This window comes from Equus quagga, chromosome 1 (assembly GCF_021613505.1).
Source record: "Equus quagga isolate Etosha38 chromosome 1, UCLA_HA_Equagga_1.0, whole genome shotgun sequence".
Classification (NCBI taxonomy): Eukaryota; Metazoa; Chordata; class Mammalia; order Perissodactyla; family Equidae; genus Equus; species Equus quagga.
In genome coordinates, this window is record NC_060267.1 from 181,002,634 (window position 1) to 181,018,685 (window position 16,052).

The following is a 16,052-nucleotide window of genomic DNA, read 5'->3' on the forward strand; positions in this document are numbered from 1 at the left end:
TGCTTTCACAAGCATCCGGGAAGGCCTGCTTCACTACGCTCAAAGTTCATCTACAGAACCGAAAGTACTAAAATTCTATGTCGTGTCAATTTATACTGTTTATTAGTCGATGCCAACCTGAAAACTATCAATTAAAATATTATAATCAAAATTAGTATTATTGTGTGTGTGCAAGGAAGATTGGCCCTGAGCTAACATCTGTGCCATCTTCCTCTATTTTAAGTGGGACACCACCACAGCATGCTTTGACCAGCGATGCTAGGTCTGCGCCCAGGATCCAAACCTGTGAACCTAGGGCTGCCGAAGTGGAACACATGAACTTAACAGCTATGCCACCGGGCCAACCCCAAAGTTAGTATTTTTATATCATCTTGCAAAGCACCTACATAAAGACGACCACACAGTCTCCCCGGGTGCTCACACCTATGCTTATTATTTCTACATAATGATTTGATATTAAATAAATCATTGTGTGGAGGAAGCCAGAATGCAGACGCAGATTTCTATAATCCTCAGGGTTAAAAAAAGAAGAAAAGAAAAGGCAGTTTCCTAAGCTCCCTCCTCTCCTGCGGGAGCCACGGGCTTCCCTGTCACCTGTGCCTGCCCCCGTGGAGAGCTGACACTCGCGGAGCACACACTCTGATGTGACCATCAGTCTCCACATGCGTCAAACCCCTGTAACAGTCACAACCCTCAAGGGTGCTTGTGCTATTATTATGACCCTTACTGGAGAAGTGAGGGAACTGAGGCAGGAAGAGGTTGAGCAAGAAGCCCAAGGTCACAGAGAGAGCTGGTAGCAGAGCTGGCAGGACACCTGGGTCCAGAGCCTGGACTTCCTCCCTCCCCCCCCGCCCCGCCAGGCTCCTGCCATGTCACCCCATGTGTCAACACAAAGACTGTCCCACTGCAGCTCTGCTGCCTTCCAGGCAAAGGTTCAGCTCATTCTCAAGAAAGCTCCATGGGCCGAGTTCAGTGAAAATGAGCAGCAGGCACTGCAAACATTGGGCCAAAGAGGGAAAACCACTGGAAGTTGCTGGCGATGGTCTGCGGCTACGAATGCCGGATCTAGGCTACTTTCAAGCACGTGTCTTCACTTTGCTGGCTTCTTCAGGAATGTTTGGGGCTCACTGTTTCAGTGTGCAGCACTTCCTGGAGCAGAGAAAGACGGAGAACTGGAGGCTGACTTAGTAACTGTGTGGTGCTGGAAAAGCTTCTCATTCTCCAGGCCTCAGGTTCCTCACCTGTAAATGACAGTGATGAGTCAGGCTGGTGCTCAGTTCTCCCTGGTGCTATCATGCTCTAACTGGGACTGGCAGAGGTAGCCTGGGTTATTAAAATCTGCGTCCACAGAGCTTAGCTCCTGTGGAGAGCTTTTAAAAATCTGCGTGTTGGGCCCCACCTCCAGATACTGATTTAATTAAAGGAGACGGGGCTCAGGCACCAGTGCGTCTTTTTAACTCAGGTGATTCTGCTAAGGAGGCAGCTCTGAGAACCATGGCTCTGGAGAGTTCTCAAACTTGTGTATTCATCAAAAAAACCTGGAGGGCTTTTTCCCACCCCAAACTTTCTGATTCAGTAGGCTTGGGTGTGGGGAATTTCTGGTAAGTTCCCAGGAAATGCTGATGCTGCTGGCTCAGAATCCGCACTTGGAGAACGCCACAGGTTTTCACCCCCTTTGAAATGGTGTATATGGTCAGATGAGTATTTTTTCCTGCCCCGGAGAGAAAGTTCATAGATTTCATTAGATTCTCAGAGACCCATGACCCTAGAAAGTTTAAAAGCCAGATTGAGAGTCTAAATGAATTTAAAGTTTTTTGTAGGCAGGGTTTCATAGTAGACGTTTGTGCAACTTGTTCAGTCTTGAAACAGTCCCAGGGGTGTGTGTGTGCGCGTGTGGGTGTCTCTGGGCATTGCCAGGCTCTACGATGCCAACATACTGGCCAGTTCACACTCAGTTTCCCATCCAGAAGTTGCACTGGGGGCATCAGGCTGGGGAAGGGGGTAAATATGACAACTTTCTTGAATACACCAAATGCGAATTTTGTGGGGAGGTAGAGACAGAGAATTCCAGGGACACTATTGAAGCAGAAAGAAAACCTCTACAAACGCTCATGCTCCCTCATGCCCACTGGTGTGGGGCCATAAGCTTGAGAGAATGGATGTGGTGCGTCACAATCACCCCGACGACCGGTCAATAACATTTCCTCTGCTTCAATTAGCCTTGTCCTCTCATCCAGAATGTGGCATGGGTCGTTCACATAGGAACTTTCGCATAGATGTTTTTTTTATCCTTTTAAAATTTCTATCTTTGTGAATGTTTTATAAAATACACACTAGAATAGTCACCTATGTATATAATTTATAAATAAATAAACAAGCAAACATACATGCATTGGGGCTTCATGATAAAAAGTTAGCGACCACTCACCAGGTGAGGTGGTCCTCAAACCTGAGAATGCGCCAGAATCACCTGGGAGCTTGCTGAACAATGCAGATGCCCAGCCCTGCCGTCTTCAGATTCAGGAAGTCAGAGAAATTCACATTTTGCACTAATATCTTAGGATATTCGGAGGCAAGTCAACCATTGACTCCACTAGGAACCTTGCTCTGAGAATGTCTTTTTCCTTTTTTAATCTGTACTTAAAAATAACTTTATTCTCACTCAAAAGCAGCAGATCTCGCTGGCAAAGGATTTATAGGTGAGTGCAAAGAAGGACACAAAAATATCGGTATTCTGCATGTCTGCTTGCCTGCGCCGGTGCCCCAGCCCTTCCCCAGCCTCGTCTGCTGGACACCACACCGGCACAAAGCCGTCTGCTGCCCGCTGACGGTGACTTGGGCCCAGCCTGTCGCTCGGCAGAAAATTCCTCTAGGTTTGGCCATCTTTCTAACAAAACCAATTTTTCTCTATCTCCCCATCGAGGAACATCTTCCAAAAGCCTCATTAATTCAAGACAGGGAAGTGCAAGAAAAGTCAACCAAAGTCGGTGCCATCCGAAGGAAGGTCACAGCGTGAAAGACGACATTCTCACAATCATGGTCGTTCATCCAGCAGACGTTTTGAAAATATTTTTGAACGGTGTACCAGGCATCGTTCAGGGTGCTAGATACAGAACCAGCAGAAGTCCCAGCTGGCGGAGTGAGGCAGGCTGACGAAGAAGGAGCTCACTGTTGGATGGTGGTACCCAGGTAGAGAAAAGACGGCCCAGGAGGAACAGAGGGGACGATCCCCAAAAGAAGGAAAGGAACATTTATCCACCACTTGTGAAAAACTGGGTCTTCTACACAGCTCACTTCTCTGACTCCTCAGCACTCTCTTGTACCCTCTTTCTTACCATAATAGCCAATTTTACACGTGAAGAAACTGAAGTTCCCAAACTTTAAGAGATTGGCTGCGGCTGGGGTGTTAATTAATAGGTGGACAGTGCTGAACTTCTTGACTGGTTGTAGGAACGAAGCCCGGGGCAGATTTCTAAAGGAGACTGCCCACACATGCCCTTTGTAACGCTCACACACCCTCCTCCTGCAGGACTTGCCATGCTGCGTGGAATGTTCCAGACCTCACCTTTCCCCAGTAATGTTGACCCTTCTTCTCATTCTCTGGAGCACTCCTCACACTCTATGCCAATTCCATGCATGGATTCTCTCTCTAGAGTGCAAGGGGTTTGTGAATGTTAATCTCTGCTAATCCTGTAAATTGATTTTCTCCATTTTATAGTCCAATTAGTCACATCGTCATTACCCAGGCAAGATATTTGAGTGGGGCCTTTTTCTGGAAACAGTCCCTAATCCTAACGGTGGAAATGTCAGGCACTGTGGTTGGGCAGTATGAACATGCCTGCTGAAATTACGTCATTTAGGGATTAGAGTCATAGTTAAAATACCAGTTTCTTACTCTCCAGTCTGTTATAACTATCAGACTCTCAAAAATGATCTAAGAAAAAGGGTGTGTGTTTGTGTACAGACACAAATCTGTCTATCTGAATGTAGAAAATCTGTTCAAAAACTAAGGAAGATTATAGAGTAGGAGAATTTTAGTGCCATGAGAAATAGAGAGAAATAAGAAATGAGAACCAGAAAGGTCAAGTGGATTTCCAGAGACTACAGTCATAGCTGTCGTTTCTGATAGAGCTATTGCTAGCGCCTGACTTCCAAGACTGAGGTTGTGGGGGCTTTTATTTGTTTGTTTTTTGTCTATCCATCTTCAACTCTCCTTCTTTGAGGATGTTAAGAAAACAGATTGAAAAAAGATTCAATATTATAAGGATGTTAATTCTTGCCCAAATGACTCTAAAAGTTTAATGCTATTCCAATAAACACACACACACACACTCAGGAACTAACGACCCCTGGCTCCTGGAACATGCAGGTTGTTAAAATATATTGTTTCCCTTCCATTTCTCCCGTGCCTCTGTTTATCACTTCCATATCCTCAGAATGCTCTGCCTGCCCCTCTCATCGCCAAGCCCCCGGCTTGCAGATGGCCGGCTGTGTTTCCAGTAGTTAGGAGAGTTAGGTGGGTCTGAAGCCCCTGGTCCTAAGACAAAGAATGTAAGACTCTTAGGATCTCCTTTGACATCTACCAGCATTCCCAGAGTCACTAATATCAAACAGCCAGCAATTATATATTGAACCTATTCACTCATTCATTCATCATGCCCACTTAGGACATATAAAACTCCAGGGTAAATTCTATCTATGACCCCTGCAACTTAATATTTCTAAACACAACCTATCCTCACTAACCACAGTGCAAGCTTCATCAACTCACACTTTTAAGTTGCGAGGGATCTGTTTCAAGGACAGCCCATAGGGAAAAGTTGCAGAGTCTACGGTCAACGCCAGGGATTCAGCAAGTCTATGCACCATCTAGAATTGAGTGTAAAATGTGTGTGTGAGCGTCTCACTGTGAACAATATCTACAGCCTTGGTCAGTTTCTCAGAGCCTCAGAGACCACGAAAAAGTAAAATGCATTGGCTAACTGTTTGGGATCTTGAAATTTGGGGACATTCCAGCGAAAGTTCTCAGAAATTCTGCTTTGAGGACCTGAATGGACCAGACCTTGAGGCATCCCAGGAACAAATTCATTTTGTTTTAGGGCCAGAATTCACAGACCCTTCTCACTCCAGTGACCAGAAACTCATCCAAGAAATCTTCCTAACACGATATAATGGGTCTGATCTTGATTCTATGTTCATTTTAATACGTTACACATATTTAACTATTCTGGGCAGCAAGGCAGATGTCACAGCTTCTCCAGATGTTAATCTAACACCTCAAATACCTTCATATGACTCTCTGTGGAAGTCTAGTAAATTGTATAGCCACGAGCTTTGATGTCCACACAATATTCAATCATAATTTTAAAAAACCAGTGCTCCAGGGAAAAACCTAAAATACAGTGGTTACAATTTTTTAATGGCAAATACCCATATACGTATTTTCAATAGATTGCAATCCTAAAAAAGAAAGAAAGAAAGAAACTTGAAAACACTATAAATGTACAAGTCCCAGCTTGGAACTGGTTTGGCTGCAATGTCTGTTACAGATTGACTTATCAACTAGATGGATACAGTTGGCTGCAATATTTGCCACCCCACTGACTGGTGACAGGTTTGTTTAATCAACTCAATTGTCTAGGAAGTTCCTTCTCCCCTGTTTTGCAAACCCTCTTCTCTGTGTGTCCCTTCTGAGACTACTCACTTCTGTGGGGAATACAGTGTGCCAAAAAATTAATTCACTCAACAAGCATTGACTGGGAATCTGCTATGTTCTGGGCATTGCCCTCGGGACCGGGGTACAGTAGTCAACAACACAGACCAAGTTGCCAGCTTAGTGGAGGTTGCAAAATGCACCACCCCCAGTGCATTATTTTCCCATTTCCCCAAGTCTTAGTCAGCACTTGGTGTTATCAGCCTTTTTAATTTTGCAGTTTGATAGAAGTGAAATGGTATGTCATTGCTATCTAATTTCCATTTTTCTGATTAGTAATGAAGTTGTAAAATTATTTGGCATCCAGTTTTGAAACAGCACATAAAACATTGACCAGTTTAAACTAGTTCTGCATCCTTAAAAAAAGGTTGTTGATTAATCAAACCTTGCTCAATAACGGAGACAGCACTGTGCCAGGTGGGAACCCATAGCCCCAGGATGACCCTGGAACCAAGCATCTTCCTTCAATAAGGAAAATCTGGCTTCCAGCAGCCTAAGTAGCTTGGTTACCAGATATGGACTGACTTGAAACTAGCCAATCAGCTTACACGGGCCCAGCTGTAGCTTAGTAGCCCCTAACTCCTTATATTTTGCCCCAAACCTTCAACTGGGGAGGGAGATTTGAGAGCCTTGCCTCCTGTCTCCTTGTCCATCAACCTCGCAATAAAGCCTTTTCTTTTCCCAAAAGTCTGTGCCATAGTATTAGCTGCTACGCTCGTCAGGCAGTGAGCCCTTTTGCTCGGTAACAGTTTCCTCTCGTAGATTTTCAGTCCATGTTCTTGGCCCACATTTCTATTGGGCTGTTTGTTTTTCTTGCTGAGTTGCAAGTTTGTTGTACATTCTGGATACTATGTTAGGTCTGGTTCCCAGAAGCAGATCCTGATACAAGGGCTCACATACAAGTGACTTATTATTAAGAAAGGATTTATCAAGAAAGCAGGTATTTATAGGGGAAACTGGTAACAGAGTGGGGGGTCAAGACAGGAAAGGGGAGGAAACAAAGCAGAGCGTGCTCTAAGTCCTGCAGAAGGTAGTGTCTGCCTGATCCCAGGGGGCTCTGGAATGTAAGTCACCAACCCACCTGTCATTGGCTAAAGGTCATGTTGTAGGATGTGAATTCCTATGCATGTCTAGCTCTGTGTGTGTGTGGGGGGGGGGGGGGGGGGGGGCAAGTGACTCCAGCAATCTTTTTACAAAGAGCCACAGATGTCAGCCATTGGAAGCAAAAACACACCAGCAGGTGTGCACAAAAACAGTCAAAAGGAATGGAAGGTAATCTGGGTGGAGAACGGACACCACCCACCTTAGTGAAGAGATCATTCAATTTCACTATTAATTTGAGAAATACAGACTATAACAATAAGATATTTTCTACCTATCACATTTGCAAAGATATAAGAGTTAGTCAAAAGTTCTAACCACAGAAAAAAATTTTTTGGTGCTATGTGAGGTGATGCGTGTGTTAACTAACCTCCTTGTGGTAATCATGTTGCAATATATAGACATAAAATCACTGCATTGTACACCTGAAAGCTACACAATGTATCAATTATATCTCAGTAAAGCTGGGAAAAAACCAAAACAGAAAAAATAATTTGTATTCTATATTATTGATAGAAATAGAAAATAGATTTTTCATTCCACTTGAACTTTATATATTTCACATATCTTCTCGAATATTTTATGGCATGTATAAGTGGGAAAACAGCAAAAAATGTTAATGCATACACAAACAAAATTGGATTTTTTTTGAAACTGCGTATTTGTAGTAAAATTTCTCAATCTTCAAAAAAAAGAGGTAGGCTCTGTCCAGCTCTAGGTTGGCAATGGGGAAACAGGCCTTTGCATACATTGTTCTTGGAAGTATAAATTGGTACAGTCCTTTTTCTCCAAAAATATTTGACAGAATCTATCAAAATTTAAGATCATCTACCTTTTTTTTTAAAGATTGGCACCTGAGCTAACATCTGTTGTCAACCTTTTTTTTTTCTTCCCTTCTTTTTCTCCCCAAAGCCCCCCAGGACATAGCTGTATATTCTAGTTGTAGGTCCTTCTGGTTGTGCTGTGTGGGACGCTGCCTCAGTGTGGCCTGATGAGCGGTGCCATGTCTACGCCCAGGATTCAAACCAGCGAAACCCTGGGCCACTGAAGCGGAGCAAATGAACTTAACCACTCAGCCACGGGGCCGCCCCAGTCACCTACCTTTCGATGCAGCGATTTCTTTCCCGGGAAATTTATTCTCTAGCCATATTCACACAGGAGCAGACTGTGTCTGTGACACTATTTGTAAAGGCAAAAAAAACCCCCAAGCAACCAACTGGCTACCAACAGGAGACATCCACACAAGAGAATATTTTTTTGTCATTAAAAATTAAATGAAGTATCCAATTCTATGCAGGGGCACGGGAAGATGACCATGAGATACTGGATAAATTTGCTTACTGTGTGACCTTATACAAGTTACTTAACCTCTCTCAACCTCAATTTCTTCATCTCTAAAGTGAGGACAATATTATTGAAGTAACAGGGTTGCCGTGCAGATGAAATGATGATACATATCAAGTGTTTTGCATAGTGCCTGGCACAGCAAAAACGCTCTATTAGTAATATTGTCATTGTTAAGAGGAAAAAAATGAAAGCTTCAAAACAGCACGTATAAGTGCTTTGCTTTTGTTAAATCCAACTTATGCCATGGGAAAAAAAATCATACTTTTTAAAAGTCTGAGATTTGGAGGATAGAGAACTTCTCCTTTTTACTTAATACATGTTGGTATTTATAACACTGTCAAGAATGACCACATTACTTTAAAAGTGACGATGAAACGTGGTTTTCAAAAAGATGTGTGAGACTCAGACTGTGGAGTGTTGCTAAGTTGTTTCCACCAGCATTTCCTCTTTCTGCTGTTTAGCTGAAAGTTTCTGCTTAAAAACTCACTTCTGCTCAGTGCTCTCACCTAGTGTCTCTGTGGAGTGGACAGAGGTATCGTGACAGTGAAGACCAAGGACTCAACAGAGAAAATATTCTGCCACCAGCTCACACTCAGAAGGAACAAGGAGCGGTTTGCAGTTTTGACAACCAGAAGCCAGGCCATATTGTTAACGACAGAGGACAGACTGAATCCTATAGCTCTGATGCCCCAGTCAAATCTGCAAGGGCACTGGAAGGACAGTGTGATATATATATATATATATATATATACACCCCTAAAAAAAAAATCTCAGCGGGTTACTTCAAATAAAGTGCAAACCAGAACACTGTGGATATTTAGAATATGGAAGACGAGAGATTTGAGCCAAAAAAATGTTTGCCTACACAATATTCTTCCTTTCATTGTCTGCCAGGAGAATTACATAAGCCTCGCCTCAGTCCCACCCAGAGCCCTCGGCATGAATCATGAAAAGACAAAGCTCCACGTGGAAATTCAGTTGTATTTATTTTTATTATACAGAATCAGAGAAGTAAAACCAGTACCAAACTCCAGGCAAAATGGTTTGATCTGATCGACTTGGCTGCGTACTTTCCATACACACAGCTAAGTTAAAAATAAACACATGTAGGTCATATTACAAAATGGAGAAGAAAGTTTTTACAAGTTAAAGTCTGAGCACATAAACGACGTAGTGTGTTAGGGAACCGGTCTCTGTCAATCGCCCATTTTCCCAATTAAATTAATCTACAATTTCCTTTTTTTAACAGCTTATTTTTTTCATGAAAGTTGTACTTTCAGAAGTTCCTTTCTATTACGTCATGAAAACACAGCATTTAACGAGCGACACTTCTACAGAGAGCTCTCCCACCAGGCACGGGTCACCAGCGCCCCAGCACACTCAGTTTTTCACTCTGCTTTATGTGCTTCTCGTATATGGTAGAATCAGTGAAAGCAATGGCATTTCACATCCTAAAGATCATGGTGAAACACTAACAATTACTTAGATTTAATACAATTGCAAATAGGTTTTGACAATGTATTTACTTCAAGAAAATGCATTTTATCAGGAAAAAAATAGCTTGAAAGAAAGAGCTCTGAAATTATTTTTCAATTTCAATTTTTCATATGCCTTTGCTACAGCAAAATTATTGGATGAAATGTTGAAATTGATTCATTTAGGACTAAAAAGACGAGCTATCCTGGCAGTTGTTTTCTAATAAGAAACATAGTATAAATAGCACCTTATCATGACTTCTGGAGGGGTTTTAACACCTACAATAATAGGAAGTATCCTCTAAAGAGTTGCTTTTACTTTAAATTTCTAGCTTTAGTGTTCTTTAACAAAGACCATATTTTATGGCCTTAGAAACAAACAAAAATTATATCTGGTTTTATCTATTAGTAAACACATAGTCAGGGTCCATATTTAATTCTGAAAAAATATCTGTTATATTCATTAATAAATGTTCAAACTAATTTCACTAAAACTTCTAGTATTTTCTAATGCCACAAGCTTACTAGGAAATTACTTCTAAAAATCGATAATACAAATCACCGATGCTTTAACTACTTAAAAAAAAGAGGGGTATCTGTTTCTTTTATGTTTAATAACCTGAAAATGAGTCTATAAAAATATTTTTAAAAAATACAGTAACACTGCTCAGTTTTGTTAGGTCCCTTGTTGTTTCTTTCTTTCTTTTTCCTTAGAAAGAATGTACAACTCTTTTTGCAATTATTGCGAACAAAAGAGAAAAAGAAATAGTGCTCCCTTCAATTTAGTAGCAACATAAACACCTACCCCCATCTCTCTCAGAGCACTTAGAGAGAGAAGGAATCAGAGGAACAGAAACCACGGGTCCTTCAGGAAAAAGAAATCGCTTCATTGTGCTGGAAGCAACGGCAGGTTCATGCTGTTGTCCGCCCGCCTGCTCAGCACCAGCACGGACAGAGCAGCATGTGCCCCGTCTCCCCCTCCCACCCCCTAACGTGCACCAAAGCTGCTTTTCTTCTACAACAGCCTTTCGCTATAAAGGTTGTAGGAGAAAATGGTTGCTTTGTTCTTTGGGGGTACCTCTCATCCTCCTGCTTGTCTTGCTTTTGGGGTTCTCTAACTCGTCTATTTCCATCTCACAACTCGTATCCTTTCCACTAGAGTCCATAACTTCGCTACTTCGCCTCTGACCTTTTCACGTGCCTCCTTTCCAACAAGATAAAATGTATTCTGCCCGTTTATATTCGGGTAGACCAAAAATGATCTTATTTAAGAGTCCCCCCCCCCCGAAAAATAAGCCCCCTTGGGAATTGAAAGTTTCCTCTCAGAGACCTGAATTATTAATGTCTTTCAAAAAAAGATATTAAATTCATAGATTATAAATAATGTCAGTTTAAAATATTAAACAGTTGAGGACTTCATTGGCAATGCAGGCAGAGTGCGTGCCAGGGGAACCTGACCTCTCTCAGTCCTTAAAAGCTAAGAAAAAACGTTTTTGGTTACATAAGAGGTATTGAGTACATATTTCATGCCTTTTTATACCAACCATAGCAAACAGGGTTAGGATGATACACTTAGGAATCACTTTTACTGAATTCAGAAACATGTCTCCACCATACACCCTCAGAGGGCATTTTTTTACGTCAGTCAGAGATCTGCTTCATCCTTCAAACAGTTTCATAGATGAGATTATTTTAAACACTTAAAATCTTGAAAGCAAAACGGACAAGGCTTCAGAATTTAAAAAGCAACAGCTTACTGTGTGTGCCATCAGGGTGAAAGCTATGTTGTCCTGATGTCTTCAGAACAGTTTCAAAAGACAGAAATACAGTTGCCACTGATGTATCAAAAACATTTGGCTGCCCTTTGCCATCAGCTACAAAATTATCGTGCTTTATAAAAGAAACATCAAATTCTAAGCTGCAATTTTTAAAAAATCCAACTTGCAATTTTAAAAAGTTTTGTTTAATAAATGCTCATAATTAATACCAAACTGGTCTCTTTCATAAGATCTGTAGTGTAGGAACTGTGTCTAAGGCTGCTGCCCCTCTCCTGCTGAAGGACTAGTTGTCTAGATGCTATGCAGTAAAACGATGAAGCGGAAACTACGATAGGACCGTGTGCCTTTCTAAACATAAAGCAACAAGAACCATCAGAACCAGCATGGATTCAAAATGACGTTGTATTCCATACAGCAGAATGTTACTATCCATACAATGATTTTTAAAGCTCAAGTTAAATATTTTTTAAAGCATTTGGTACTACTGTCATCAATACAGTTTTTGAAACTGTAAATCAGGTCTAATTTTGTGTACATTTCCTGGACCGAGCCACCTGTCAGAAGCCACTGCCTGTGGTCAGCTTTTTATAGTTTATAATCAATCGATGTATAAATTTCAACTAACACTCACAAAGCTTAGTCATGGGGCAGCAGAGAGAAAAAGGGAGAAGCAATTCTGCATAATCAGTTCTGCAGAAACAAATCTGCATAACCCATCACAGGAATGCAGGATTGCAGAAAATGAAAATAGAATATTTATTTGTGTTTAACTTAAGTTACTGTCAATCAAATCCAGGCAATGATTAAACTGGCCACATGGAAAGGAGGGAGCACGAGTCATGGAGGCAGAAAGTGGTGCATCTGCAACGGGCTCTGCTCGATCGCCTTTTCCAAGAGGCCCAGGAAATGTCAGGTCACGGCTGCATCCAAGTTACAATGGTACTGATTACAGCCAGGTTAGGAAGGGCTCGCTTTTGTTCAGAGCAGATTCTACATCATTGAAGAGGGGGATCAGATCTTCAGATTCCAAAGTTCCCAGGTCAACGTTTGTTCCCGGAAGACAGTCAAGAAAATCAGGGAAGCGGGTCTGCTGAGGGTTGATGTTCATGGGCGTCTGTCCTGCGTTTTCTCCTACAACAGAATGAAAGGAAACCATTTCAGTTCCTTTTTCGAAGCTCTTCAAAGAGGGACAGTTCAAGTGTTAACACAACTCTCATCTTCATTTCCACTTCGCCAGCATTTAAAAAGAAGATTAATATTTCATTTCTGTGCAAAATTTCAGCTACCACATGACTGAGACTGAGTTGGTGATGCTCACCCATAAAGAATGCAGAGATGCTGGGTGAATCTTTAATTGTCTGGGTAGATGTGGTCCAGGAAGACAGGAAAGGAGCACGTGAAGGCACTGTGGATCTGACCTACAATCTGTGCCTTCCCGTGAAGCGGCAGGAACAGCTGTTTTGGGAAAGAGTGCAGAGGCCCTGCCTGTGATAAACACCTTATCACACAGCTATAATCTAAGGATTTAACTGTGAGCTTAGATTTACCCATATCTGCCCTCTTTATGTTCAAAGGGAGTAGTGAGGAATTTCTTTTAACCATGTTATTAAACAGCTGCCTCCACTGATGGTTCTAGGGATCATCTTCAAAATATTTTGTCAAGTGGCTTCTGCAGGTCATCCCCCTCCCTTCCCCCCCCCCCCCCCGCACCGCAACAATCGACATTCTAACAATACGTATGAGCCGCAAGGCATGTGAGCACATTAAGGGTCTGAGAAGTCTTGTAGTGAAGGAATCTGTTTTATTTTGTTTAAACCACTATTACCTAAACCTATTTAATCATCTAATCCTATTTTGGCAGAATTTATACCTAAGAGAACTAGAGTCTGCAGAACATAATTAAGAACATGTTGTTCTGGAGGGAAGTCGTGTCTGGGATATGACATGAAGAATACACATTCTCTGTGAGTAACAGTACAGGAGACCATGTACTGACCTTTGTGCCAGGAGATGGAGTTTTTCAGCCGTGTGACCTTAGACACACTTAACTCGTCTGACCCTCAGTTTACCCATCTGAAATTGGGATTAGAGTACCTTCTTCACAAATTAGAGTAAAGTGCCATATAACGTCTGCCACACATCCATGGTTCTGGACATCATTGAAACATACAAACTTACACAAATACAAAAATAAAATAAATGTTTGTTGATTGTGCTGAGAGAAAGAAAAGCCTAGGAACTCAATCACTGCAAATTACACGGGATCAGAACCACCCGTTCATTCGAATGGCCCCATCAATTTTCTAAAAGGGTGAAATACACCTCAAGACTGAGGGGCAGTGATAACCAAAGCCAGCTTCCACCACAGAATCATTTTTAAGAAACTTGTTAAATTAGCTTGTGTGTTACAAGTACAGCGGCCTTCCCGAAAAGCGTATGTAGAAATTTCACTATTCTGAGCAAAACTGGGGAAAATTCACTTTAACCATATGCATTTTTCAAGGAGACCATATGCATCTCTCCAAACAAGAGGAAAACATATCAAACTTGCATTTTGGTGACAGCAAAGCTTAGTGGCTTCTCTATAACATAAAATATCAATGACTCGGCAATATTTTATAGGATTTTCATTGCAAAAGGCAGCAATTTGAAAAATTAAACCAAGTTCAACAACATGCCCTCAATAGTGGTATACCAATACTGAAAACCCACATCAAAACACAAAAGAAAATCCAGAATAACTTTTTTCTACCCCCTAGAGTATAACAGATGGAAATGAGGCTTAAAAGAATTGTCTACCCTGAACAATTATCTGACCCTCGCGCTGGATCTTTTTCTTTCATCTCCAGTTAGAATCATTCATTTCTACTGATTTCCCATTTTAACCTTTTAAGAACTCAAGAATACATTTTTTAGCCAAACAAAATCTCTTTGTTTTAGAGAATTCCTCTTTGTCCTGTCTCCTCAGACACGGCAAGTATGAGGAGACTAGTTAAGGTTCTTCCTTAAGGTTAACAGCCTTAAAATATCTCTCTTTGGAGCAACTTTGCAATCTCAAAGTAATCTTTTTGGTTTTTGCAATTTTATCCATTTAAAAAGTGGAAGAGACAAAACCCAGGCAATTCTTAAAAGAGTGTGATTACTGCAGACTATTCCGGGAGGACGGATGACTTCCAGCCTTTGCTCATGCTATTCCCCTTACTCTGTCCTCACACCACGTCCAGCTGTTGTTTCCACGTGAGTTTGGCAGAGGGAGCGCTCGGCTGGCTTGTTCCCCTTCAGCCTGTGGTCAGCAGGTCAAAGAGGCCTTGTGTGGCCACTCTCTAGCTCTGCCCTCCCCAGCTCTTCCTCACCCTGTTACCGAATAAATGACATTTCTCATCTTGAGAGGGTCTATGCCCACTTCCTATAAAGAGTTCACAGACATGGCCCGAAACTCCATGGGCTGACACTCACTTAGCCAGGTTGACTCGGAACCCTAATGTTTATCAAGTCCAATTTGTGCGTTCACTCAGCCTTCTTAGGAGGCGGGAGGGAACCGTGCCCCAAGCTCCGTGATCTCCTGGCTCCTCACACTCTGTGGAGTGAGCCTGCTTTGCAGGCGAGAAGTCTGAAGCCCCAGAACATACGTGCCTCCCCAAAGTCAGTACCAGTAAGTGGAGAAGCAAAGAGTCAGCTTAGGTGCCCGTCTGCATAGACTCTGTTCTTTTCAGGAGCCCACTTCATTCCACATTTTGGCTTCAAAACATTCCCTACTTACCCACTCGAGGTCATTTTAAAAAGCCAAAGAACAGAATATACATATTTTTTAAATGCCAGGCTTAGATTCAGATCTCCTGAGTCTCTTCTTATTTAACGTTTTATCTTTACTGGCTTCCCAGTGTTTCAAAGATGAAAGCAAACAATTATTAAACATAGGAAGGAGTCACTTATCAGGTTGTTCCAAAGAGGTCAAGATAAATCTCACACCACAAAAGAGAGAGAGATGAAGGAGAGGGAGGGAGGCAGGGAGGGAGGGGGAAATTGAAGTAATAAATTGAAGAACAAAACAAACTTCCCAACTGGCCCTGGGCGACTCCTCCCCAGACAGCCTGTGTGGATCCTCCAGACCCTAGATGGTGGCCTGCAGGGAGCCCCCGGGATGGCCCTCCACGCACACCTGACCGCACGACCCTGGCCAAGCCTGACTCTCGTCTGACCAATCATCTGGACTCAGAGCACGAAGGGCTCTGGAGCGCAGCAAACACAGGCACTACTGACAGTGGTGTTGGGGAAAGCCATTATTTTCACCACAGAACAATTAATTTTCAATGTCAGTGATGACGGAGGAGGAACTTGCATGAAAAACTCCCAAGAGTGGACACCTCAGCCATCATTTATTTTTGATTCTAGAATATCTTCTGGGAGATTAGGACTTTGATAATTAAGTCTAGATTTGGCAAATAAGGCCAAATTCGGTTTTTGCCATTGGAGGCCTCGCTCCTTGAGAAGAGGAGAAAAGGTGAGGCAGCTGGAAGCCAGCGGAGGCCGGGCCTGAAGGCGAAAGTCCCTCTGACTCGGCGTTCTAATCTCGAGGGAGGACGTTGCTGCCACCGGGCACTTGGAGCCGACAATGCAGAATCAATCCTCTGAGCTGCC

At 42.3% G+C, this 16,052-nt stretch overlaps 1 protein-coding gene across 1 annotated transcript in view; it reads right to left on the reverse strand.

Moving 5' to 3' along the window:
* Window positions 1–9,124: 9,124 nt before the first annotated feature.
* Window positions 9,125–16,052, reverse strand: part of WWTR1 (WW domain containing transcription regulator 1) — a 120,422-nt gene continuing 113,494 nt past the window's right edge. Inside the window, exon 7 of the mRNA XM_046673942.1 lies at window positions 9,125–12,545. Within this exon, the coding sequence (XP_046529898.1) occupies window positions 12,361–12,545 (185 nt within the window). The 3' untranslated portion in view covers window positions 9,125–12,360. The remainder of the gene's footprint in view (window positions 12,546–16,052) is intronic.